This window comes from Octodon degus, unplaced genomic scaffold (assembly GCF_000260255.1).
Source record: "Octodon degus isolate 3935 unplaced genomic scaffold, OctDeg1.0 scaffold00008, whole genome shotgun sequence".
NCBI lineage: Eukaryota > Metazoa > Chordata > Mammalia > Rodentia > Octodontidae > Octodon > Octodon degus.
The window spans coordinates 12,548,951-12,576,118 of NW_004524584.1; the positions used below are offsets into that span (position 1 = coordinate 12,548,951).

Here is a 27,168-nt window from a genome sequence, read left to right on the forward strand (position 1 = left end):
TTTTTTGCGGAACCGGGGATTGAACTCAGACCCTTGCGCTTGCTAGAGAAGTGCTTACTCCACTGAGCCATCTCCCCGGCCCAAAATATGGGGAGGTTTTTTTTTTTTTCCGGAACCAGGGATCGAACTCAGGCCCTTACGCTTGCCAGGGAAGCGCTTATTCCACTGAGCCATCTCCCCGGCCCCGAGAGCATTTTTAAGAAAGCTCAGCTCAGGGTTGGGGAGATGGCTCAGTAGAATAAGTGCTTGCCTGGCAAGTACAAGGACCTGGGTTCAATCCCTGGCTCCGCCAAAAAAAAGAAAGCTCAGCTCGTAGCCCAACCCTTACTGAAGTTCTCTGGGCACCCTCAACCTCCACATTTCTAGCAGTGACTAAGAAACTGTCCATGTGCCTCCCTCTTTTACCAGCCTGTCTGTTCAAAGCAGAGATGCCATCCCCAATGCCTAGCACAACAGGAGGTACTGGACAGGACATGGTAGGCAGAACCACTAGCCCTTGCTCTCTCAGTGCCTGTGTGGTAGCCGCTGTGCCAGTTCATTTTCATGATCTCTACAGATTAACAGAGGCACGTGGCGGCAAAACAGCTTAGCAGATTAAAGCACCTGCAAGCAGGCACAGATGTCAGGGTTCAATCCCCAGGCCTACAGAGCCAACCCCACCTCCCAAGGCGTACTGAGATGGCAATTGAGATTGGGCATGGTGGTGCACACCTGTAATCCCAGCTCTTGGGGGGCTGTAAATAGGCAACCAGTATGAATCTGATCTAGCAGTGAGACCCTGAACACCCTGCAGACCCTTCCCTAAAATAAAATTTTAAAAAGGCAGATACTATTGTGCCCAAATTTAGTACAACAGGACTCATAAATACACTTTTTATTTACAAGGTTATCAATCACTAAAAAGGACTTCACTTTCTAGAATAATTTTTTTTTTTTTTTGATAGAAATGTTACGTGGTGTTTGAGAACATTAGGTATGAGTCATTTTAAGTTTTTTGGGATCAAATTCAGGACCTTGTGCCTGCCAGGCAGGCACTTATGCCACTGCACTATCTCCCCGGCCTTTTAACAACTGAACATTTGAAATGTTGCCAGTAGACTGAGGAGCTAGATTTTAAACTTAATTTAAATGTAATAAATAGGTACACAAGGCAGTGACCGCTGCCTTAACACAAGTGGAATTCTACCCTTCTGCTTGCAGGCTGGGGGATGTGCAACAAGCAACGCTGGCTCTGAGCCTCAGTTTCCTTAAACATGAAATGTGATCACTATGTCTGGGGTTATTTATCTTTCAGCCTGAGACTGTGGAAAAGCACGAAAGCTCTGTAGGCAAAAGCTGCATTTCCAGAAATAGATGGCATAGGACTGCAGACGTGGCTTCTTGGGGTTGGGACCTCCACAGAAATGGTAGATCCAAGTCACTTCCTGGGGAGCCCTAGAGTGTAATACCAGCTGTATAGCCTTAGGGTGAACAGCCTACCTCCTTTCCCTTCAGAAACACAGAGTACAGACCTCATGCAGCCCCAAAGGGCAAGAAGAGACTTTAATTAGGGGAGGGAGGAGCCACCAGAACCAGAAGAGACAGCAAGCGGAACAGAGGCGCTGAAGCGGGCAGAGGCCCTGCTGGGAACTTGCAGGCCTCACCCTCCACCTCCAGCAAAGGGGCTGCACTGACAGGCCAGACAGTGCCCTTCCCAGCAGGGAGGACATCGCAATGGCCCCTGCAGCCAGAGGTGGCCTGGCTTTTGGGCCCCAGCTCCTAGATGTGGCTGGTAGTCACAGACCCAGCCCTTACCCCCAACCAGCACTGGAAAGCCATCTTCAGGCAGAGCTTGGAGCTGGCAAAGGTTCCTGCAACTTCTACTGAGCCCAGAGAAGCTTGGGAATAAGAGGGCAAGGGAGAGAAACCGGAGTCTGAAACTTCCTTCTCTCCCCACCAGAGGTGGCACAGGGGAGAAAAAGTTGTCGCCTTCGGCTCCAGGCCCGCCCAGACCCACAGCGACCAAAAAGGTACAATCACTGGGACCAGTCACAGCCACTGGAGGTGGAGATTGTTTAAAAAAAAAAAAAAAAAAAAAAAAAAAAAAAGACAAAAAGGTTACAGTCTTCTACAAGCACAGAGTTAAATTTCAAGATGTTAAAAAACAAGTGTCCCGGCCCAGGGGACTGAGCATCAGAAGCCAGCCTGACCAGGCACATGTGGCCTTGAGGCAGGTCCACGCTGCTTTCTTGTCCAGCTAGCAAGCACACTACCCCCCTCCCACATCCGATGCCCGCCCTCCCCAGCTCCCTGCCACCGCCACTGCAGTCACTGCTGCTGCCACGCTGGGAGGTGACGCCAGGACGCCCACGCAGATTCGCAGACACACAGGGAGGCTGAGGGGGAGGCCTCAAGATCCAGCCAGGTGGTTCAAAACTGTCAAGAGAAAAGGCAGCGAACAGTGGTTATTTGGTCTCTGGCTGAGCCTGTTCCAAGGTGGAGACGGCACGAGCACTACAGCAGTACTCTGATCTTAGGGGTGAATGTGGGACCTATGACCCCTACAGGAACACTTGCTTCAGCAGCCCGTAGCCTGGTTCAGACAAGCAGAGAGGACCCTGCCTAAATCACACAGGTGGCTCCACACGCCTTGTCGTATCATGCTTGAAGAGTGCAAGGTGTCTTCTTCAGACAAGGGGACTCACATGCAAGATGGGAGGGACCCAGGAATTGGCAGTTTGTCACATTCTGCATGATCCCCAGCCAGGACAGGCCTGGTAATGTTTTCTATCCTCAAGTATCTCCCACAGGGCCAAGAACAGTGACTCAATAGCTGAGGACTGAATAAAGCCCCAAGACTGGCTCCCCAGTGTTCATAGACATGAAACCAGACCTGGTGGCATGCACCTGGATGCCTGTGCTGTGGAAGGGAAGCCAGTGGAGCACAGGTCTGAACCCCGTCCAGGCAAGTGCAAGACCACCAAGATTGTCTTCCAGGGCCCTGGCCATAAAACATTGCGCCACCACACACAGAAAGCTTCCTGTGTAACAGATTATCTCCTTATCCAAACAGTCTGAAAGCTGACCATTAGTAGTACCCTCTTCTCACAGCTGAGGAGACAGAGCTTGGCTGGGAGGTTTCGTGATAGGCCTGACTAGGCAGGGAGCCACAGGGACGCCACACTGCTCAGTCTGCTCAACAACTGCCTTGTGCAGTGTAGGAACTGGATGCCGCCCCCAACCCCAGAATAATTAACCCTGAGCGAACACGGGTATGATCTCCATTTTAGGAATCCGAGCTCCTCTTGGGGAATCTGTAAGCACTGGCAGGAATAAACATCAAATGCACAGTCTGGGACTACAGTCAGCTCTAAGTAGAACACATCAACAAGCCAAAGACTGTTTGGAAAACGGGGGGGAGGGGAATAAGGAGGCATGTCCTGAATCTCTATAAACAACTACATCATCAGTTTCTCAACGTAAATAGTTCCTTGTCTCTAGAGAACTGTGGTTTAAAAAAGCACAAACAATCTCAGAGACCTGGAAGCCTGAAACCCTCAAAGTGACAGGAAGGAGGTTAAAGAAATCATGCCTTGGTCCCTGAGAAATAGAAGTTGAAGAGAAATTTAAGTATGCGAGGAGTGGGGTTCTAAGATGACTAACTGTCCCATACTTTACAGCACTCAAAGGTAAAGGCAACTGGTCATGAACCAGACAACCCAGCGGCCTCAGAAGGCATGAACAACCTGCAGGCACCACTTGCCTACCAAATGCTACATTCTCCACACAACCCAGGGTTCCTTTGCTCTGGAAAAGAATGAGGAAGGCCCCCACTTACATTCTTGAGGAATTCTTCTGCCACAATGCGTGCACGGGCATTGACTGACAGCTTCATCTCACTGATCTCTTTGTCGATCTCCTCCATGAAGTGGATCACAAAGTCCACCAACTTGTGTTTGTACATCTGCTCTGTGTGGAAGTTGGTGATCAGAAAACTGATGTCATATCCCTAGGGAACAAAGACAAGAGGAGGAGAAACATGAAAGAAGTAACACAGCAGGGACACTTGGCTGGCCATGTCCTCCACATGCCTCCAGAGGCTGCAACCTCCTGAGCTACATGCCTTCCAGTGAGCAGCCCATCCACTCCAAGGTGTGGGGGTCGTTGGAGCCAAGCAAGTGGACCCAGATGAGAATTCTGTATATTAACAGTTGTCTCTGACTGTGGCACAAATGACACTCCATTTCAAATCAATCGGGAGAATGAATTCAAAACTTGCTATGAAGAATCCAACCAAACAGTAAGAACACTCATTTCACAGAAGAGGTGATGAGAAAGGAGGCAGGATGGGAGTCCTGCTACTAGAGGATGTGTAAGGAGGACAATTTACACCAGGTGGCCCTGGAAGCAGAATCTAGGACTGGAAGGGGAAACTTGGCTCAAGAAAAAGAACTTGGAGGGGGCCGGGGAGATGGCTCAGTAGAATAAGTGCTTGCCTGGCAAGCAAAAGGGCCTGAGTTCAATCCCCGGTTCTGCCAAAAAAAAAAAAAAAAAAAAAAGAAAAAGAACTTGGCAGGTACTTTTGGCATCTGATGATGACCTGGATGCTGGGTGGCTATGTTAGGAGTATGTGTAGAGGATTCCAAGACAATGCCAGGTAACACCTGGCCCCATGTTAACTGTGGCTCTTGACTCAGTGGGTGGCAGAGCTGAGAAAGGCTCTCTGCAGTTGGAGCCTGGGTGCCAGGAAGATGAGCAACACTGACTCAACTTCTCCCAAGCTTTTCATCCCCCTCACTACCACCCCAGCCAACTCTCAACTCCGGCAAGGGGCCTACTGCTGACAAGGCAGCAACCCTGGCTCAAGAAGTAATTCCTGGCTACTTGGTGGAAGAATTCTGGGCATGACAACCACACACATTCCAGTGTCTTACCTCAACTGGTTTCCTTCGAAGGATAAAGAAGTTCTCTGCTCGCATCATCATAAAGCGCATAAACTTGTGGCATAAAATCTTCTCTATCTCATCAGCCTAGTAGGAGCAGAAGAGAAAGATGGTTCTCTAAGAGCTGACATCCTAGGCCAGTGGTGGCAAATTTTGGCACATGTGTCACAGCAGACATACACAACCCTGCTGGCTCACAAGCCAAGTGGCCCCAGCAGCCGAGTGTCAGTAACAGTACACATAGAGGCCGTGCTGGCATGGTGTAAGTGGGTTTGGAGTTGCAGTTTAGGCATTTGGTCTCTGAATGTTTCCCCATCACTGTCCTAGTCCTTAATTCTCCATAACCTCAACTCTAATTTTCTCCAAGGCTTGACAGAGACAGCAGTTGATAACAGAAACAAATACTGCCTGAACTTTGAATTGTGAGGACCCGACTGCCGCATGATGGCTCTACCACAAGGCCTTTCTAACTCGGTAGGCTTTACTGCCATCTCCCCCTCGCCTCACCATTCAAGGTAATTCTGGCAAACCGTGCTTTCATCAGCTCGTCAGCATCTACACTTCATCCAGACTTGTCTTTCCTTTCTTCCCTACTGCTGCACTTCTCAAAGCATGCAGCACACCCCTCCCAGTGTCAGAGCCAACAAAGGGCAGCCACTGTGTGGTAACACTCAGCACTGAACGATTCTCCTAGGCCTCCCTTTTCTCCTGTCCCAGTTTCTCCACGGGCACAACTCTGCAGCCAGGGGTTAGAACGCCCTGACTCCTTCACCTTCCACCTCCTCAAAGATAGCAGGCCTCAGAGCAGCTTTCCCTAGGCAACAGTATCTAGGCTAAATTTAATAATATTGTTTGCTTTTGTGTTTTAGAGTCACCCTCTATTTGCTGTGATACTATTTTCATTTAGGGTACAGTATCTAATTAAGTAAAACGAAATTTTACTTTATCTTATTTTATTTTAGTTTAGTTTAGTTTTTGGTATAGGGAATTAAACTCAAGACCTTGCACTTACCAGACAGGTGCTTAAGCCACTAAGCTATCTCTCCAGCTCACAAGTCAAGTTTTTAAAAACCTATTAATTACTTAATAGTTCACCCCAGCAGCACCAGAGAAGTACATGTGTTTATAATGTGACTATACTGACCTATCCCAGGGAATCACTTAGGCAGGCATCATTTCTTATTTGTACAAATTCACTCAGATGTCTGTTTGTTTTATATTGAATTTTTTGGCATACTTTTTTGGTTTGTTTCGTTTTTTTTTTTCAGAACCAGGGATTGAATTCAGGCCCTTCTACTGAGCTATCTCCCCGACCCCTGTTACCTCTAATATACCAAATAACTGAAAAATATGGGACAGTGAAACGCCAACTACAGTGCCCATCACTGATGTCTTTACTATGTTTGGTGGATAAGACATTTGAATGAAATGATACCTCAGATAAAAGGAAAGGGCTTGGGGCTGGTGAGATGGCTCAGTGGTCTAAAGCACCTACTTAGAACAAGCTTAGCAAAGCCAAAGCACAGGGACCACGGTTCAATCCCCCAGCACCACATGCCAGCCAGCCCCGCCCCCTGGTGGGCTGAGCTGGCCACACACACACACACACACACACACACACACGCACAAATAAATAAATTTAAAAAAAAAAAAAAAAAAAAAAAAAAAAAAGGAAAGGGCAACATGACAGTGTAAAGTGTGTTAAAAAAAAGATTAATGCAAAATGAATTCAGAGACTGGATACTACTGTCCTGATTGTAACCTTGTGTTGTATATTGAATATTTTAAAAATATACCACACGGGCTGGTGAGATGGCTCAGTGGTCTAAAGCACCTACTTAGAACAAGCTTAGCAAAGCACAGGGACCGCGGTTCAATCCCCCAGCACCACATGCCAGCCAGCCCCGCCCCCTGGTGGGCTGAGCTGGCCACACACACACACACACACACACACACCCCTAAATAAATAAAAAAAATTAAAAAAATAAAATAAAAAATAAAAATATACCACAAACAGAAAAATTATTGAGTAAGTTTGATAAAATCATTTTTATGTCATAAAAATTAATTTACGAAAGTGAGACGTGGCACTTTGTTTCTTAAACTAAACGGCAGCTGCAGAAACCTCGGCTATCAAACTGGCACTGGTGCTACGTACCTTTCCACAGTAGACACATTCTCTCTCCTTGTGTTATGCTCTGGATCTGAACTGTCCACTCAGCCTTGTGTTTGGAAAGTGACTGGGATCATGGGGTACCACACTCATCGACCCCCACCCAGGGGTTCACAGTGCCATACCAGTAGAAGGTGGGGGCTGGCTGGCTGCCCAGGTTGTAGGGGCATGACCAGAAAGGAAGCATCTCCCTCCTCAGCTCCTCCCTTTTCTCCTTGCTTCCTGACTGCCATGACAGAAACAGCTGTTCAACTCAGATCTTTCCACCACTCAACTTGGAGCCAGCTGACTGTGGGCCGCAACCTCAAGATCAGAACCCAAGTACACTCTTCTTGTAAGCTGTGTTGGGAATTTGCCCAGTGAAAAGTAATGAAGTCATTTGGAAATGGTCTGTGATCTGACACTAAATGGGTCCTGCAGCCCTAAATGCTGTTTCCTGCATCCTAACCCACCGCAAGGCCTATCAGGTGGAGTTACTGTCTCTTTTTATTCTACAGACTTGCTTTGCTCATCATGTCCTGAGTACATTCAAGGAAGCAGAGCCTAGGTTTTTTTCCTGGCGAGTCTGCCACACTCATCCCCCAGATGGAGACCTGGGCATGGAAGTGAGCTCTTACCTAATGCTGGGCCGCCCTATGACAACTCACCTGCTTCACAGCAATGCTGACCCGGACAGAATTGATGGAGCCCTCAATCAGCACCTTCTCCTTCTCATTCCTGCTGATGGTGACGGGTTGTAACAGGAGCTCTTTGCTACTCCTGAAGAACACAAAGTCACGGACTTCTGTATCACAGAGGGACAGAACAGCCAGGGCAGATCCAACTCACTATCCATGGCAATAGGAATTCAAGGAACGAAGTCTCAAGCAGGGATAGTCTAAGATGAAGGCCAGGGTGGACGTGCTCCAGCAAAAGAACACAGGCTCAGGACGGGGGAGATGGCTCAGTGGCATAAGTGCTTGCCTGGCAAGTGCAAGGTCCAGAGTGTGATGGGGGGGGGGGGGGATGTTTTAAAACTCGCCCTTCTGTAACCTCCTTTGAGCAAGGGACCCTATTAGATCTCAATTCCTCATCTATAAAATGTCCCTGATTCCTGTTTCACAGGCAAGAACTGGGAGAGACCAAAGAGGGTCAAGTGTCTACAGGCGTGCCCAGCACACAGCAGCTTTATAAAGACAGCTGACTCTGACAACTACAGACAAACAGACACACCACTGAGGGAACGAGAGCACTTGCCTTAGCAACAAGGACGGCCTAAATCGAACAAATTGGCTTATTTTTTATTTTTAAAAGGCTCCTAGGGGTCAAACCCAGGGCCTTATGCATGCTAAGAAAGTAGTCTACCATTGGGCTAAATGCCCAGCCCTAGGATCCTTTAATTATCAATCCAAAATTACTCACTTATTCACCATCAAGACCCGTATCAGCTCAGGTCCCAAGCTAATGTCACTGAATATCCAGGATATTTGTAAACAAAGTTAAGTATGGTAGCCTGTAAGTTGTGATTATTTAAAAATTCTAGTGGAAATCACATTAATAACAATACATTCGAATGTTTTGTTGTTGTTGTTTTTCTTTTGCAGCACCAGGGATTGAACTCAGGCCCTTGCGCTTACCAGGGAAGCACTTATTCCACTGAGCCATCTCCCCAGCTCCCATTCTAATGTTTTTTTAAACTTAAATCATCATTTAATGTGATAACATGGCCTATTTCAATTACATATGTCCCAGATTATTTATTTTGAGGCAAGGTCTCACTATGCAGTACAAGCTGGCCTTCAACTTGCTTATACAGCCCAGGCTGGCCTGGAACTCATGGTGATCCTCTTGCCTCAGCCTCCTGAGTGCTGGCATTACAAGCATGCACCACCACACCTGATTCAGATTACATTTCAAAGGGGATGAGCTAGGAGTAATAACTCAATGTTACAGCACTTGTCCAGCATGTCCAAGGACTTGGAATTGAATCCCAGTATCTAAAAAAGATTTTTTTTTTAAATTACATTTATGAAATGAAATGAAAGCTCGGCAAGAAGAAAATCATTCAAGGGCCAGGGAGGGCTCAGTAGCTTAAGTAGCTGCCCAGCAAGCACAAGGTCCTGAGTTCAATCCCTAGTACCACCGCCTCCCCCCCCAAAAAAAAAACCATTCAAATGGAATACTGGGATTTGCCTTGTTGATAACGCTACTTGGCTTGCTTTTGCTACCTTCTGCCATGCCATCTGCTTCTCCTCTGCAATACCCCCTCTGCTATGTTACCCTGCCTATAGGCCAGCCAGCTATGGACTGAAACCTATACAAGCTCTAAATCTAATAAACCTCCCTTAAGAGAAAATTGTAATATTTGAAGTCAGATACAGAATGGTGGTGGTGGTGGGGAGGGGAGGCCTTAACTTTTCAGTTAGAAAACTTACACAGAGTTAGGAGCTCAGACCTCTTTTGAACTTGCAGTGGTTTCACTAATGAAGGCCAGAGGAGATTCCTCAACAGCCCTATTCTAACCAGTCCCACCTAGGCCAAGCAAGCGTGGTACCAGAGGAGCTTCTCCCCTGGGTCTTGCTCTGCCAACCCACTGACCCTATTTTCTTACTCCAAATCAGAAACCACCTATCATCCAGCAGCAAGATAAAATACGTCGACTAAAGCAGAACTGAGAGTCACAGGACAGATTCATGGCAGCCTCGAGGCAGCAGCTATGCCGGCAGTTGCTCCCCACCCCCACTTTGCCCCTTCTTTACCTGACTTCCACCTCCGGCTTGTTGTGTCGTTCCACGACCTGGGAGGAGAAATTCTCCAGGCAGAGGGCAGCCTGCAGTGTGGCCCGCACGGCACTCAGGTAGGGGCGGAGAGTGGCAGTCTGTAGGAAAAATAGCAGGGTTCAAGAAGAATCGGAATCTGCCTCATTAAACAGCCCCTTGACTCCAGACCCCACAGGGCCAGGCAATAGAGCACCCAGGTCTCAGACACCAGCGAGCAGAACACATTAGGTCTCTTAGATGCTTTTCAGTCTAAGTTCAGAGCAGTGGTTCTCAATAGAGATGACTGTCAGGATCTTTTGTATTCCTGTGACTTGTGGGGCTATGGCTGACATCAATTGGATAGGAGGCCACACATGCTAAGGACCCTATGATGCACAACCCCAAGTGTCAACAGCGCCAAGGCTGAGGAACTCTGGTCCTTTCCCTGCCTATTAAGCCAACACGCACAGGTCTACTGTTAGCCAAGCTGGGAATTCATTTCTACCCTCAAACAGCTCACCTGGGTAGGAGACATATGATACAAGGAAAGATAAAATGGGAAATATTCACACTTCCAGTTTTTCTTACCAGAGAAGCAATGTGTGTGCAACTTAGGAAATAATCAGTATTATAAGTAATCATAATGGGGGGGGAATGATTTTGACAAGTGATAGGATCAAGAGGATTTTACAAATAAGTAAAACAAGGACATTGCCAGTAAAAGCATCAGTTTCCAGTTACACTGGTTAGGTTACACTTTTATGTTAGTCAAATCCTCTCTCATTTCAGGGCATTACACGTTTTCTGTCTTAAGTCAATCCTTTGGCTCTCAGCTTATTACACTGAGCTCTCCTCAGTGAAATAAACGCAGAAGTAATGCATTTATTAAATTTATAACAATGTATCTGTTGCATGTCTCACAGTGATTTGACTTCCCCATATTATAAACAACACGTGAGGTGTCTGCTTTATTCAATTACACAGCCTGCAACACAGTATCTGACATATACAATATCTTATTGTCTGTAGAATGAACAAATGAAATGATTTAAGTGAAGCCTCAAGCTGGGCGTGGTGGCACCTATCTTTAATCCTAGCACTTGAGCAGCTAAGGCAGGAGGATTGACAACGGCCTGAACTACACAGTAAGATTGTATCTCAAAAGGCTGGGTGGGGGGGAAGGGGAGACAGATGCAGTGGTGCACACCTGTAGCCCCAGGACTTGGGAGGCTGAGGCAGGAGGATTGCCTCAAATTCCAGACCAGCCTGGGATACATAGTGAGATCAAGGCAAGTATGAACTTCAGAGCAAGACCCTGTCTCAAAAAAAAAGGAGGCTACAACACAAAAGCCATTATGAGTTACAGAAGTAGTAACTAGCACAAGGTTTCTGTATGTGAGAAGCACTGTAGGCTCTCTAACTGAAGCTGCAGTTACTGAGTCAGCTCTTCATTTAGTGTAGCAAGAACTACTGGGGCTTTCTGAGGAGGAAGTTACATGACTGCTGCTGCACGGCAGTTCCACGGAGAAGGGACTGGAGAGGGAAGTGAGACATACCACGAAGTGATTACCAGAGCCTAGACTGGGCTGGTAGAGCAGACAGGCAAAAAGTATCACAGGGATCATAATGACAAGTGCAGAGCACAACAGATCAAAAACTAACAGACTGTAGTCCACTCCATACCATGAAACAGTATTCAGCAATAAAAAGGAACAACTAGTGACACAACATGAATGGATCTCAAATGTATTATGGGAAGAAACCACATCTAAAAGCCCACACACTAGTAGTCACCCACAAACCAGTGGTTGGGGGTAACTTGGTGGTAAAATACTCATCTAGCACATGCAACGTCCTGAGTTCAACCTCCAGCACAATAACAATTTCTTAAAAAGCCTACATACTTAAAAATTCTACTCATATGGGAGTCTAGAAAGGGTAAAATGACAAGGCAAAGACATCAATGGTTGTCTAGGATGAGGTCTGTGGTGATGGATTAAAGAGATCTGAGAGAAATAAATAAATAGACCTCAGCAAACTCTTGGGGGTGATGAAAGTGTTCTGTATCTTGATTATAACAATGGTTACATGACTATTTTGTCCACATTCATTGACTATAAACCTAATGGTGGGGCTGGTGAGATAGCTCAGCAGAACACCTGCTTAGGCAAGCACGGAGATGAGAGACCGCGGTTCGATCTCCAGCACCACCAACTGTGCTGGCCCCACCCTGCCCCCAGGCACACTGAGCAGGCCACTAAGACTGGGCGTAACTGCATATGCCTATAATCCCAGTGCTGGGGAGGCTGAAAACAGGACAATCATTAGAGTCCAAGCTGCGTAGCGGGACCCTTTAGATGGCCAGCCAGATGATGCTAATCTTTTCACGAGTAAAACATAGTTTCATGAAATACCTCAATAAACTTGGATTCCTGGGTGTGCCAGTACATGCCTGTACTCCTAGCACTCAGGAGGCTGAGGAAGGAGGATTGGAGGGAGTTCAAGGATGGCCTGAACAAGATAGACCCTACCCCAAACAACCAAAAATAAAAGAGCTTGGATCGCAAGTTCAAGTCCCACCTGCACAACTTAGTAAGCCTTATCTCTAAACAAAAAAGGGGCTTGGGATATAGCTCAGTAAATGAAACCCATAGTTCAAAACAAAATATATCCTTAATTAAAAGACCAGGTTTCCAGATGAGCTATAAAAACAGGCAGGACAAGTAACAAGGAAGAGCAAGTTTAGAGGGGTAGTTTAACACTAGAGAATTAATTTCAAGATGGCCAGGTAAATTTTTTTTTTTAAAATGTATTTGGTATAGGGTCTTGCTACGCAGCTCGGACTTGTAATGATCCTCCTGTTTCAGTCTCCCCAGCGCTGGGATCACAGGCGTGCACCACCATACCAGGTCTCGGTGGCAGGTTCGGTGTAGGTGGGACGGGGCCGGCACATCATGAGGTATCAGGAGCCGAACCGGGGTCCTTACACTTGCCTAGGCAGGTGCTTAGACCGCTGAGCTATCACTACAGCTTGGCCAAGTTAATCTTGAAAGAGAACTAGGAAAGCAGATGGTGGAGTGACCACAGTAGAAGGTCATTCAAACCTGAAACTAAGTATCACCAGGAAAAGTGCTATGAGGGAAAGGTGGGGAGCCAAGTCATAATTTCCAGGAACGCCCAAATATACTGAACTAGAGGACTCCCGGGAAGAGGGACCAGCAGTATCAGAGTTCTACACACAGTGAGGTCAACATAGTTTGGCTATGATCAAAGAGGCCTGAAGGGAGGCTGGGAGATTCTTCACTGGGGCACAGGCAAGGCTGGGAGTACTGACAAGAGGCTATGGATGGTGCACACCTATAATTCCAGCACTCCGGAGGACCAGGCAGGAGTATCACTGCGAGTTCCAGACCAGCCAAGGCTACAAAGTGAACTCAAGGCCAAGCTGAACCTGCACAGAGACTCCTCTGTCTTAGAAAAACAAACAAAAAACTATGGAAAAGAGAACAACCGTCTCGGGAAACGGGCTCAGAACACCAGAAAGGACCTGGGGGTGTGGTCAGCCGAGCTCTACCTTGGACCAGGAAATCCTACACACCTCTGCGGCCCTACGAGGCCCACTACGTGCCTTCGAGGGGTGACCGCAGGCCTGAGCGACCCGTTTCGACTCCGGCGCGCTTCGGTAACAATACATACCTAACTCGGAACCCGACTTCCGAGACGCCAAGTCTGCCCCTTGCCAGGATGCCCTATCCGCCCCTTGCTCTCTTCGGACCCCCACTCCACCCTCTCTCCCACCATCATCATGTCTGTAGATCCTGTGCCATCTCTCGGCCCCAGGCCTCCGCAGCAAGGCTGCACCGTCCCTAAGCCCACAGCCCTCAGGCAGAACTGATAGGGTCCCCGGCAGGAGCCAGGCTCTCACCATCGCGGGCGCTGGCTGGGCAGGAAAGCGGAAGTGCGGAAGTGGCCGGCGCGCGACGCCTGCCCGTTTGGTTCGCGCAGCCGCAGTCGCCGCCCGGCCTTCCGGGCGGTACCATCTGTGTTCCGAGAGGGGTTATTATAGCCTAACAAAAGTGGGATCATCAGGGAATGTTCACACTAGCCCTAGCTTGGTATTTTTAAAGCCATAAAGTTGCAGATCACAACTCAAACTCCTTTGATATCCATGCATCTTTCTTTCTGGTATTCAGCTTTTCGTCTTCTTGGTCGTAGTCCCCCCTGTCACGCAATAGTACAACCTGACTTTAGGTTGGGCACCAAATTAGGACAAGCCGAGGCGGAGGAGTCTTACGTTCCTTCCGGTTCTGCGCCCCTATCCTGTCCCCACACCTCCTCCCTACCGCCCCCAGCTCGGCGGGGTACCTGCTCTGCGGAGAGTCCGCCGCCGAGCTCCGCCCCCAACCCGAGCCGTCACCTAGGGCTCGCCCGTACCCTGGCAGACCCCTGTAGTGGGCTCGCTCGCGGCCCGCACACCCCCACCTCCGCACCCGCGAGCCGCAGTGGGCGCGCCCGCTGTCTCCCCGCCCCGCGTGCGCGGCAGGGGCCGCCCATAGTTCCGGGGCGGTTTCTGCGATTGACCAGAGCTCCCCGCCCCCTCCCGCGGCCCCGGGGGCCGTAGGAGGCAGCGGAGAGGAGGTAGAGGGGTGGGGGGACTGCTTTAGAGGGTCCCTAGGGGACAAGGACCCTGGGACGGGTCATTGGGGCAACCCACGGGTGGGGCCAGCCATTAAGCAGTCCTCCCGTCTTCTGTGCCAGGCACTGAACTGGGCTCTTGAGGAGCAGCCTCTCTTAATCCTCAGAACGTCCCTGGGAGGTAGGTACTGGTGTTGTCCCCATTTTACAGATGCATACTTAATGTGGAGAAGCAGACATCTTCTTTTGACCCTGTTTTGCATACCAAACCAAAACTCAGGTTAATTAAGTTCAGGGAGACCTATGAGGAGAAGGGGGCACGAACCAAGTTCTGTCTGGCTGACTGGAACCCAGTTCTGTCTGGCTGACTAGCTTGTGTTCCAAACCACTCTTCAAGGCAGGGAATGAGGGCAAGGGTGGAGTGGGGTGCACAAGGAGACCTGGGAGCACAGAGAACCGTCAGAACATACTTAACACCCAAAAGCTTTGGAGAACCCTGGAGAAGAGAAGGGAAGTACATCGGGAAAATGGGCATAGTAGGAGTATGTGGGGGTTATGGCTGCAGACACAAGGCTGTCTGGGTTTAGGTTCTCGGTTTCCATTTCTGTAAAAAGGACGTTATCTGTGGTGGTCCCAGTCATGGGGTTGAGTGAGGAATTCGGTGAGATGAGCCTTGCACCTGACTTGGTGGGCTCTGGGGACTGTGTGACTTGGAGCTGTGCTGTCAGCCTGGTCAGTCAGGATGCCAAAGCCTGGGTTACATTGAGGCTGTCTCCCATGAAAGAAAACCTGGGCCTTTTTTCATACCTCTTTGGCTTCACGGAGGGCCTTCTCTCCAGCTCTGCAGGGTCCCACCTCCTGGGCCATGAGTGAGCTGAAGGATTGCCCATTGCAGTTCCATGACTTTAAGTCTGTGGACCACCTGAAGGTCTGTCCCCGCTACACGGCAGTACTGGCCCGCTCTGAGGATGATGGCATCGGCATTGAGGAGCTGGACACACTGCAGCTGGAGCTTGAGACCCTGCTGTCATCTGCCAGCCGGCGCCTTCGTGTGTTGGAAGCTGAAACCCAGGTGATACCCCAAACAGGACATCACAGAGATGGACTGTGTCACGTTATGGGACGGGTCATTAGATTAGCTCAGCCCAAGAGACTGATTGGAAGAGAAAGAGACTGAAATTGGGCTTGTAGGACATAAAATGCACATGACTCAGGTGTGGTAGTACATGCCTGTAATCCCAGCCCTGGGGAGGCTGAAGCAGGAGGATCACCAGGAATTTAAGGCCTGTCTGAACTACACAGCAAGACCTTTTCTAAAAAACAAAAAAACCCATGAATTTGCTTGGTCTTCAGCTTACTCACCTGTTCTGGGTTTTGTGCTAGTCAGTAGAAAACCTTCAGGACACATTAGTCTGTCAGGGACTTGCCAGCTAAAGGGAATGAGAAAACTAGATTTGAACCCTGGCATTAGGTACTTATTAGTGTTGATGTTACCAGGGTATGTGACTTTGATAATGTTAGTGTATGTTTCTTAGCCTCAATTTCCCAACCTCTACATTGGGCTGAACAATAGAACCTACCTTTGCCGGGAGTAGTGGTACATGTCTGTAATACCAGCACTCATAGAGAGACCCTGTCTCAAAAAAACAAAAAAGGAAAGAACTTACCTTTGTAACTTTTTTTGTTTTATGTTTTAATGTATTTAGTACAGGGTCTCACTATACAACTGAGACTCGTAGTGATCCTCTTGTTTTCAACCTCTCAAATGCTGGGATTACAGGCACGTACCACCATGCCCAGTCTCAGTCACTGTCGCAGTGCATCCCTGAGGCAGGGGTGGCACAGCACAGCACACCGGGGATCAAACCCCAGTCCTTGCATCTTTATCTTTGTAACTTTTGTGAAAGTTAAAAGAACAAGCCAGGGAGATAACTCAGTGGAATAAGTGCTTGTCTGGTAAGCACGGGGTCCTGAGTTCAATCCCCAGTACTATATATATGTTGTTTTTTTTTTGAGGGCCGGCCTAATATCTCAGTGGATTAAAGTGCCTGCAAGCAGGCGCAGGGGCCTGGAGTTCGATCCCCAGGTCTGCTGTGCCAGCCCCACCTCAGGGGCACACTGAGACAGTGACTGAGAATGGGTGTGGTGGCACGCACCTATAATCTCAGATTTTGGGAAGCTGTAAACAGGCAGATCACTGAGTCTGATCTAGTAGTGAGACCCTGAATACCCTGTAAGCCCTTCCCTAAAATAAAGCAAAAATTAAAAATTAACAACAACAAAAAAAGAAAGATTGTCTGGGCTTTGGTGGCATATGCTTTAATTCCAGCTACTCTATAGGCCAAGGCAGAAATATCACAAGTTTGAGGCCTCCCTAGACTATGTAGGGATTTCAAGCCTGGCTTGAACTATCTAGGACACCCTGTCTAAAATGAATGAATGAGGATGTAGCTCAGTACTTCTTGCGTTCAGTCCTCAGTACTGCAGAAAAATTTTTGCAAAGGCTCAGCCCTAAGAAAGCATTTCAAATATTATATACTGGTGCTAATTTGATTATTTTTATTTACTGCATAAACGTCCCCGGGGCTCTATGTGCCGGCCACACTGCTGGATCCTAAAGAGTAGAGAGGTAAAGATTTGAGTCCTGCTCTTCAGTGGCTTATAGGCCACTTGAGCAGTGCGCAGGTGTGCTGTTCTTTCTAGCACGTCCAGCAACACAGCTGGGTCTGCAGTGGGCGCGCAAACTGCCAGGAACTCGGAGCGAGGAAGAAGGAAGTGCCAGTTCATTTGGGTCTTAGTGGCTACTGAATTCACATGTAGTCCCTGGGAAACCATGGAATCTTTCAAGGAGACTACGGCATCTAAGAAGTGCTAGGTAACTCATGGGGAGAAGGCATCCTAGGTCAGGTAATGTTTGAAGTAAAGGTTTGTTAGAAATTTTGCTTGCCTTCAAAAATTCCCACCAGCAAGTTTAGCAGAGCTACCAGACACAGGTGACATCCTTACTTGACTTTATGCTGAAAAGTTTGTGAGCAGGAGATATAGCTCAGCAGAACAGTGACTGCCTGGGAAGTGCAAGGTCATAAGTTCGATTCCTGAAAATGACAAACAGAAAACCAGTTTGTGACTGGCTTGGGTGAACAGGGGTGAGTCAGTACAAACAGAAAGTGAATAGAATGGTGAGAAGTGTATGAATAAAGTTCTGTGGAATGAAATGGCCACACGCACACACAGAGGCTGAGTTCTGGCTGGACGTGGTGCTGTGCATCTGTAATCCCAGCACTTGGGAAGCTGAGACAGGAAGATTGCTTTGAGTTCAAGCCTGTGTAGTCTGAACTACACAGAAAGGAAAAAAAGACAAAAAAGGTTTGAGATTTGAAGAATGGGTATGAGTTTCCTCAGTAAAAAGATAATGGTAAGTTTTTGGTTTTTTTTTTTTTTTTTAATGTATTTAGTATAGTGTCTTACTACACAGATCCGACTATAGTGATCTTCCTGTTCTCAGCCTGGGATTATAGGCACATTAGTGGAGCAGTCTCAATTGCAGTCTCAGCACACCCTGGGGGCAGGGCCGGTATTTAATGCTAGGGATTGAACTCCAGTCCCTGTGCTCTGCCTAAGCAGGCTCTTTAGTCCACTGAGCTATCTGGCCAGCCAGGGGATAGCTCGGTAGAATAGATGGGAGGGCTGGGATGGGAGGGCTGGGGAGATAACTAGGTAGAATAAGTGCCTGCCTGGCAAGTGCAAGGTCTTGGCAATCCCTGGTAGCACACACAGACACACACATGATGGAGGAATGCTTGGAGCTGCCTTGAACTCTGATTTGCATTTATTCACTTGGGCAAAAGAATGTCCTGCATGTTTCATTCTCAGTGACAGTCTCTGTACATTTCAGATCCTCACGGACTGGCAGGATAAGAAAGGTGACCGGCGATTCCTGAAACTTGGTCGAGACCATGAGCTTGGTGCACCTCCCAAACATGGGAAGCCCAAGAAGCAGAAACTAGAAGGGAAGGCAGGACATGGGCCAGGCCCTGGTCCTGGGCGACCCAAATCCAAAAACCTTCAGCCCAAGATCCAGGAGTATGAATTCACTGATGACCCAATCGATGTGCCACGGATCCCCAAGAACGATGCCCCCAACAGGTTCTGAGCAGGAAAGCAGGGGGGTGGGTAGAGCTGGGTCTTGGGATTGTGATATTGGGGGCTGGGTTGAGGCAGGAGGGGCACAGGGATGTCCATTCTAGTTCCGTCTTCCCTGTAGGTTCTGGGCCTCTGTGGAACCCTACTGTGCTGATATCACCAGTGAAGAGGTGCGCACGCTAGAGGAGCTCCTGAAACCCCCGGAAGATGAGGCTGAACATTACAAGGTAGAAATCCTGGGCCTCAATGGAATAGGAGAGGATAGGAAGGCCAGGGGTGCCTCCGAAATCATAGATAGCAAAGCCACATGTCCTCTGCCTCTGCTGATTCCATTCAGACACCCAGACTCAAACTCCACTTGCTCCTGGTATGACCTTTGACCCCCACCAAATTGTTCCCATAGCTTCAGGCATCCACACCTGTAAGGTACACTCTTATCCTTTCACCTTTGTCTGCTTTGCTTTATTCCTTTATGACTTTTTTTGGGGGGGGGGAGTCGGAGGGATGGGAGGGTGGGGCGTGGATGGTGATGGGGGGGGGGGGACAGGGTCTGGCCTTGTAATTCAGACTAGTCTTGAGCTCACTATGTAGCCTAGGTTGGCCTCGAACTTGTGGTGAATCCCCAGGCTCTCAACCTTTTATCCAGAATCTCTTGATAGTCTCCCCGCTTTTAGGTCTCCAGATGGATTTTTTTTTTCTTACTTTAATAGAGAAAAGTAACTAGGTGTGATTGTGCACACCTATAATTGAAGCCCTGAGAGAGGCTCAGGCAGGAGGATCACAGGTTGGAGTCTAGACGAGGTAACTTAGAGCATATCTCAAAAAAAATTTTAGGAGCTGGTGAGATGGCTCAGTGGTCTAAAGCACCTACTTAGGACAAGCTTAGCAAAGCACAGGGACCGTGGTTCAGTCCCCCAGCACCACATGCCAGCCATCCCCACCCCCTGGTGGGCTGAGCTGGCCACACACACACAAATAGATAAAATTAAAATAAAAAAAAAATTTAAAAAGTTGGGGGGCCAGCCAAATAGCTTAGTGGATTAAAGCAGCACAGGGGCTGGGGTTTGATCCCTGGGCCTGCTGTTCTGGCCCCGCCCCGAAATTGAGACTGGGCGTGGCCTATAATCCAGCTCTTGGAAGGCTGTAAACAGGCGGATCACTAGAGTCTGATCTAGTAGTGAGGCCTTGAACATCATGTAGACCCTTTCCCAAAAATAAGTTGGGAAAAAAAAAAAAGTTGGGGTGTGGCCCGGCACAAAGGCCTTGCATTCAGTCCTCCAGTCCCCTGCAACTGGGACAACAGGCGTGCATCACTATACCCAGCTTTAAAACATTTTCAGGCTCAACACATGCTTAGTTACAGTGCACACAATATGGTTAAGAGCGCCTTGGGAGGGCTGGTGAGATGGCTCAGTGGTCTAAAGCACCTACTTAGAACAAGCTTAGCTAAAGCACAGGGACCGCGGTTCAATCCCCAGCACCACATGCCAGCCAGCCCCGCCCCCTGGTGGGCTGAGCTGGCCACACACACACACACACACACACACACACACATAAATAAAATTTTTTAAAAAGAGCGCCTTGGGAATAGAACTTTTCTGTAGGTCAGCTGCCATGGTCATGTGGGCTTGTGCTGTAGCTTCCTGGCTCCTACTAGCCACAAATTGAGTCCCAGTGCCTTGGTGTTTTGTGGCATAGCCCAGTGCCCCTCTCCAGTTTCATATGAGAGGCTCTAGGTTCAATCCCTGGTGCCAAAAGCAAAACAGCAATAACAATGATTTGAGAACTGGGGGTGGGCTTCTATTACAGAGCACTTGCCTGGCATGTACAAGGCCTGAGTTCAGTCCCCAGCACCACAAATAAGGCAGTAGTAATTCAAGCAACACAAGGAGTAATTATCTCTCTCACTAGCAGCAGTAGCTGTGTCTAAAAGGATAGGGATGTGCAGGATTATTTTACAGTTATATCTTGGAATTGTTCCATAGCAAATTCTCTGTGTTCAGGTTCTTTATGAGCCTAGCTCTCTTTCTAGGAGAGTAAGCGTAGAGATTTTATCTTCTCTGTCCCTCCTGACTGTCTGATGGCCTTGCCCCTGGGCTATGATCTAGGCAGACAGATAAGTGAACTGGGAAGGGGGAAATGAGGGGAAAGCAGTGGAGAGTACGAGGAGAGGCCTGCATGCTCTAGAGCCTGAGGTGTGGCTGCTTCCCGCAGATCCCGCCCCTGGGAAAGCATTATTCCCAGCGCTGGGCTCAGGAGGACCTCCTGGAGGAGCAAAAGGATGGGGCCCGAGCAGCAGCCGTGGCTGACAAGAAGAAGGGTCTTATGGGGCCCCTGACTGAACTGGACACTAAAGGTAGGTCCCTCCCCTGTGCTCCTGACCCCAACCATACAAGGGTAGCTCTTGAGTTCCCAGAGCTTTATCTACCCCATTGCCCACTTCTTTTGTATTCAGATGTGGATGCCCTGCTGAAGAAGTCTGAGGCCCAGCATGAGCAGCCAGAAGATGGGTGCCCCTTTGGTGCCTTGACACAGCGCCTCCTTCAGGCTCTGGTGGAGGTGAGCACTCCCCCTTGAGACAGGAAACATGTCTCATTCCTGGTGGTTTTTTTTTTCTTTCCCCTTCGATACTAGGGATTGAACTCAGGACCCTGTGCTTGCCAGGCAAGCGCTTAGTCTACTGAGCTATCTCCCTGGCCCTCATTCCTGTCTTGATGGTTCATGTTTATCATTGAAGAATGTTCGCAAATGAGCCTGTTACCATCTGAAGATCCCAAAATGTTACTATGTCTATGCTACAAGCTACTCTCACACCCTTCCTAGTCCCTGATCTCCTCCAAGAACTGCTCATCCAATTACTCTTGCTATGCACTGGCTGAGCGCAGGTCCCCATGCAGGTGCCTTTCCACGCAGGTTCCCATGCAGGTGCCTTTCCATACATTCTCACCCTGGAGGCCAGGGCAGTGGCAGCTCCACATCACATACAAGAAAACAGGGCTCCGCAAAGGAACTCTTTGCTTAATATCACATAGCTGACAACAAAGGTAGGGTCCAGACCTTATCTTCAGCATTTCCATCTTTATAACCACTGCTTCGCAGGAGGCAAACCATCTCACCTCCTGGACACTCACATTCTTCTTTTTAGCTCAAATAGTGTTTCTCTTTCACATACCATTCTGGGGCATGTATTGCAGGTTGACTAAAGCAAGTGTAGGGGAAGACTCTGCCTCACACCATCAGAAGGAGGTCCCCAATGGTGTCTTTGCATTCTGGGTATGATTGCCCCTCCAAGGAATTTAACAAGAATATCTGGGTAGCTAAGCTAAACAAAGCACAGGGACCGCGGTTCAATCCCCCAGCACCACATGCCAGCCAGCCCCACCCCCTGGTGGGCTGAGCTGGCCACACACACACACACACACACACACATAAATAAATGTAAAAAAAAATAAAGTGGGGAATGTTAAAAAAAAAAAAAGAAAAAAAGAATATCTGGGTATACTCCCAGCTACTTAGGAGGCAAAGTAGCTTGTGAAGCCCGCCTGGGCAATTTAGTGAGACTTTATTTTAAAATTTGTTTTTTTTTTTTTTTTTTTTTTTTTTTTTTTTTTTTTTTGGCGGAACCAGGGATTGAACTCAGATCCTTGCATTTGCCAGTCCTACTGAGCCATCTCCCCGGCCCCTTAAAATTTGTTTTAATCCCCAGTAGTAGGGGAGAATAGTGAAATAAGTACGGGGAAAGACTTTTGGTCTGTGGCTAGCTGTGGCTCTTTTCTCTTGATCTCCTTCCACTGGAGAAACTGTCCCCTGTCCCCAGCTGACTGCAGGGAAGCCTGGGAAGTACAGTTGCAGCCCAGCTACTGCAGAAGAAAGGAGAGCATGGTGTTGGGACAGCTCACAGCCCATCCTTGATCACTCTGCAGTGCCAGGCGCCTTGCAAATGTTTAGTGCGCCTCAGCTGTTCCACATCCACTGCTGGGCACTACTGTCTCTTGGGCTTTCCTTTCTTATGGTGTTAGTACCAAGAGGAAAAGAAGGCTAGGGATTTCGCTCAGTGGTAGTGGGTTTGGTCCTTAGTACCAAAAAAAAAAATTCTAGCAAGGCTTCCTAGAAGAAGTGGTGGGAAATGCTACAGGATAATTCTGATCTGTGAAAACTGCCCATAGGTCAAGGAGAAGCAAGAATATGGAAACAAGGGCTGGCGAGATAGCTCAGCAGGCTAAAGTGCCTGTTTAGGCAAGCCCAGAGACCGGCCCCACCCCCAGGGTACACTGAGAGGTTGACAGACTGGGCCTGGTGCCACATGCCTATAATCCTAGTGCACTCAAGGTCTTGAGTTCAATCCCTGGTACTGCAAAAAAAAGGAATATGGAAATACTGTAGCTTTTTCTCTTTCTACCCATTGCTGTGGTCTTCTAGGAAAATATAATTTCCCCTATGGAGGACTCTCCCATTCCCGATATGTCTGGGAAAGAATCTGGGGCCGATGGGGCAAGCACCTCTCCTCGCAATCAGAACAAGCCCTTCAGGTAAGTATGTCCCAGTGACACTCGAGGCTTGGCTCTCTTGACATAGGAAGTCTTCTTTAACAGAGAGAGACAGAGGCACTGCTGTACACACAGGCTGAGTGCAGGCTGGCTCCTCATAGTAGTGCTTCTGTGTAAATACCCTAGAAGCCCTCTGAGTGGGAGTGGCTGGGTAAACTGTCATAATGTCTGCGATAAAATAGCCTACAGCTGTTAGTCATGTCAGAGAAATATGCTGAATTGACATGAAAGGATGTGGGCAGTAGAGTGCCAAATGGGGAAGGTGTGCTATATAGCCCACTATAGACAGTACGATCGTATCTGAAAATTGATATCAATATATGCACAAAGGGGAAAAACGTGGAATAATACATAGCAGAATATTATAGTTACTACTAACACAGTCTGGAATACATGTAATTGGGCATGGGAAGTCTCCTTCGCAAGACAGGTGTTTGCTAGCCTCAGAACCCTGGGGACCTCTGAGGATTCCCGCCAAACTGGCCCTTGAGCTGAGGGGCTGCTCCCTGGATCCTGAGGAGCCTCTTCATTCCCAGTGTGCCACACACCAAGTCCCTGGAGAGCCGCATCAAAGAGGAGCTGATTGCCCAGGGCCTGCTGGAGTCTGAGGACCGCCCTGCAGAGGACTCTGAGGATGAGGTTCTTGCTGAGCTGCGCAAACGGCAGGCCGAGCTGAAGGCACTCAGTGCCCACAACCGCACCAAGAAGCATGACCTGCTGAGGTGAGTGTGAGGAGCACAGCCAAGGCTGGCCTGCAAGCCTTTGCCTCACCCCAAAGGGTGGTCACTGACCAGGGCTTTGATGCGCTGCTTAATCCTGGCTGGGCCGCTGCATCCCTAGACCTTGAGGACACGTGGTGCTAGGCACCACCCTGGAGGGGCCCTCTCAGATCCTGAGCCACCCAGTGGGGCTCAGATACCTGGCCTTGACTGACTAGGGGTATTTTATGTAGGAAAATGGAAAAATGTACACTTGTAGCTATTTTAAGTGGACAGTTAAATAGTACTGACTATTCATGTATGGTTCATGTTTAAAGTATTCTTTAGGTTTTTTTTTTTTCTCTCACAACTTAATTCTGTGAAATCAAAAATACTGTAATAGGTGCTAATAAACTCTAGCTAGACCGATCAGCCGTTAGCATTTTGTTGGACATTATGATTTTTATTGGCCCCACCTAAAGGTGACCAGTGTTTCAGGAATTGGTGTCATTCATGTTTTAACAGCTTCTGTCCATCTCACCCTGTGCTATTCAGAGGTGACATTTGGAAGGGTACAGTGAAAAGTACAGGACAGACACACGGCCCTCTCGTTGGGGAGATGAGCAACTCACACACAAGACTCCTTGCCCTGACAGGGCCCGGCACACTTGCTGGCCTGGCTGGCCCTTCTGGCTCAAAGAAGTTTTTTTTTAGAAAAGTCTTTCAAGTTCACAGTAAAACGAAGGGGAAGGTACAGAGATTTCCAATAACCACCCCCTGCATCCACACATGTATTTCCTGTCCCACAAGGAACTAGAGATTAAACCCAAAGCTTTGGAAGTGCTAGATAAGTGTGCTGCCATTGAATATGGTAGCTGGTTGTAGTGGTGCATGCCTATAATCCTCAGCATTCAGGAGGCTGAGGCAAGAGCTCAGGGCCAGCCTGGGCTACACATAGTTCAAGATCAGCCTGAACTGCATGGCAAGACCCTGTCACAAAAGGAAAAAAAAGTGCTGCTTAGTGGTAGAGCACTTGACTGACACACCCAGCACCCTTCCCCATAAAAAGTGCTTTATGTAGTACCACGTGAGTGTTCAGTAACATGGTGCTAGGGCCAGCCACATAGCTCAGGGGACCTGGCCTGCCCCCAGGGCACACTGAGTCAGGGATTGAGACTGGGTGTGGTAGTGCACATCTGTAATCCCAGTGCTTGGGAGGCTGAAAAGCAGGAAGAATCATTACCAAGTCCAATCTGTGTAGTGAGAACTTGTAGACCCTGTACTAAATACATAAAAAAGAAAAAAAAAATGGTGCTTTAGTACGATGGTGTGGAATGAGCCACAGGAATGCCAGCGGGGTGAGGGTGGGGATCTATCTGTAGGAAGTAGGGGCCACTCTCTGAAGCAGCTGGCTGGTCCCCACAGGTTGGCAAAAGAAGAGGTGAGCCGGCAGGAGCTGAGGCAGCGGGTCCGCATGGCAGACAATGAGGTCATGGACGCCTTTCGCAAGATCATGGCTGCACGGCAGAAGAAGCGGACACCCACAAAGAAGGAGAAGGATCAGGCCTGGAAGACACTGAAGGAGCGGGAGAGCATCCTAAAGCTGCTGGATGGATAGCCCTCGCCCCACCTAAGCTGCCTCCTCTGGCCTGAGGGAGATCCACTTCCTTCTTTGGGTGCCAGAAGCCTTGGCCTGGGGCTGCCAGTGAGAGGGCTGTGACTGGAGAAGCCTTTTGCCCTCCTCATCTTTTGGCCCAGCTCTCTTCAGGCAGGATGCAGGAGGCCCTGTGGGCCCTGAAGCTTTTCAGCTTGGCCCCAAGTTGGGGCTCATGTCTGGGGCTTCCTCTTTTCCCTCTTCCTCAACCCTCCTTCCCCGTCCCCCTCAAGGACTTTTGCCTTGTGGTTTTGTAAAGTGCAAATTTAAGAATAAAGTGACTGCTGTGGTTTTGCAAAAAAAAATCCAGTTTCAGCTGTTGAATGGGGTAAGAAGGAACTATAGTACTTGGTACCTATGGCAAAGATTCAGGAGACAGACTGGTGGCTATCAGGCTTTGTTCACTCACCCATGGCATTCTTGCAGGGGCTCTTTCTGAAGCTACTGTGACTGTATAACAGAACACCCCAAAAACACACTGGCTGGGGCTTAGCAGTCCTGGGTCAGGGCTGGCCAGTACAGCAGCTCAATAGGGTCACAGAGGAACCAAGTTGGTTTTGATGGTACTGGGGATTGAACTCAGGACTTTATACTTGCCAGGTAGGTAGTAAGTCACTGAGCTACCTCCCTCACTACCTCTCTGGTCCAGAGCCAGGTTCTTTACTGGTAGGTGTTTTTCAGCTGAACAGCACAGCAGGGAAACAGGCAGAAGGAAAAAGGGAAAGGGGCTTTATTTTCTTTGAGGACATGGAAAGAATTCGGGGAGGTCAGTGAATTCCCTGGGCTGGACAAAGGGAGGCCAAGGCTTTTTGCCAGGGGAGGGGTTTGAAGGAGGTGTTTGGATATATCTGAGAAACTGGGGGTCTTCCCTGAGGCAGCAGGGTGGGTGAAAGTAAATTATGTCCTGGGCTGAGTTGGAGAAGAAGGGGAGGGAGGTAGTCTTTTGTTTTAAGGGCATCAGCCATATTAGATGACCACCATAATGGTTTTAGCAATTTATACAAGGACCCAAACCTATCTTTACGTGTCACTACAGTGCGAGCTTGCTGGTAAGGTAAGTTTCCCCCTTAACCTAGGGTGGTCAGCAGTAGCAGGTTTTTGTTTTTTGTTTTTGACTTTTTGAGACAAGGTTTTAACTCTGCAGTTCAGACTGTCCTTGAACTCACTTTATAGCCCAGGCTGACTTCAAACTCCCAGCCATCTTCTTGCCTCAACCTCCCAGGTGCTGGGATTACAAACATGTGCCACCATGCCGCCTGGCAGTAGCAGCTGAAACCAGTTTCCTCATTCATGTCCAACACAGGGCAGGAGCCAGCTGGCTTCCACGCTCACCAAGAAGAACAAAGCGCCTTTTTCCAGAGAGACTTCTGCCTCAGTGCCCACACTATGTCACACATGCCAGCTCTAGAAACCTTCCCCGTGGCAAGAGATGACTCGGAAGGGTTTAAACTAATTGGAGCAGATTCTACTACCCCCAGCCCACAGCAGTGAGGAGAAAGGTTAGACTAGCAAGTATGTGCAGGGTAGACCGCCATCAGTGCCCCACTGCCTAAGAAGGAAGCTAGGCCTGAGGGACACAGGTAATAAGTATGTTCCAATGCTGCCATAAGGTCTTCCCAGACTAGTCTGAGTCAGAATAATTGGCAACTGACTGGGAA

General features: G+C 48.6%; 2 protein-coding genes across 4 annotated transcripts; one reads left to right on the top strand and one right to left on the bottom strand.

The window, feature by feature from the left end:
- Positions 1 to 1,512: 1,512 nt before the first annotated feature.
- Arpc4 (actin related protein 2/3 complex subunit 4) lies at positions 1,513 to 13,845 on the bottom strand. Of its 2 annotated transcripts, none has more exons than XM_004625037.2 (6): positions 13,759 to 13,845; positions 9,834 to 9,952; positions 7,743 to 7,854; positions 4,914 to 5,009; positions 3,818 to 3,988; positions 1,513 to 2,415 (listed from the first exon to the last, which is right to left on the bottom strand). In XM_004625037.2, the coding sequence occupies exons 1-6, from the start codon at positions 13,759 to 13,761 to the stop codon at positions 2,410 to 2,412; spliced, it is 507 nt and encodes a 168-aa protein (XP_004625094.1). In that variant the 5' UTR covers positions 13,762 to 13,845; the 3' UTR covers positions 1,513 to 2,409. The 2 variants fall into 2 exon arrangements, with proteins under 2 accessions (XP_004625094.1, XP_023561230.1); XM_023705462.1 differs by lacking the exon at positions 13,759 to 13,845 and adding an exon at positions 13,530 to 13,602.
- Positions 13,846 to 14,166: 321 nt separating this feature from the next.
- Tada3 (transcriptional adaptor 3) lies at positions 14,167 to 25,804 on the top strand. 2 transcript variants are annotated; one of them, XM_023705450.1, is made up of 10 exons: positions 14,167 to 14,471; positions 14,592 to 14,649; positions 15,308 to 15,540; positions 18,364 to 18,614; positions 18,733 to 18,838; positions 20,826 to 20,967; positions 21,067 to 21,170; positions 23,031 to 23,140; positions 23,695 to 23,880; positions 25,282 to 25,804. In XM_023705450.1, exons 3-10 carry the CDS (start codon positions 15,334 to 15,336, stop codon positions 25,472 to 25,474), a joined length of 1,299 nt encoding a protein of 432 aa, XP_023561218.1. In that variant the 5' UTR covers positions 14,167 to 14,471; positions 14,592 to 14,649; positions 15,308 to 15,333; the 3' UTR covers positions 25,475 to 25,804. The 2 variants fall into 2 exon arrangements, with proteins under 2 accessions (XP_023561218.1, XP_004625095.1); XM_004625038.2 differs by having other exon boundaries at positions 14,167 to 14,649.
- Positions 25,805 to 27,168: the final 1,364 nt, after the last annotated feature.

Excerpts from the sequence above, each read along its gene's own strand:
- Arpc4 (XM_004625037.2), bottom strand. Across the intron at positions 7,855-9,833 it reads AAGCCGGAGGTGGAAGTCAG|GAGTAGCAAAGAGCTCCTGT; the intron begins GTAAAGAAGGGG and ends TGTGTTCTTCAG. Across the intron at positions 5,010-7,742 it reads TCAGCATTGCTGTGAAGCAG|GCTGATGAGATAGAGAAGAT; the intron begins GTGAGTTGTCAT and ends TGCTCCTACTAG.
- Tada3 (XM_004625038.2), top strand. The coding sequence starts at position 15,334 with ATGAGTGAGCTGAAGGATTGCCCATTGCAGTTCCATGACTTTAAGTCT. Across the intron at positions 21,171-23,030 it reads TCCTTCAGGCTCTGGTGGAG|GAAAATATAATTTCCCCTAT; the intron begins GTGAGCACTCCC and ends GTGGTCTTCTAG. Across the intron at positions 23,141-23,694 it reads AATCAGAACAAGCCCTTCAG|TGTGCCACACACCAAGTCCC; the intron begins GTAAGTATGTCC and ends CTTCATTCCCAG.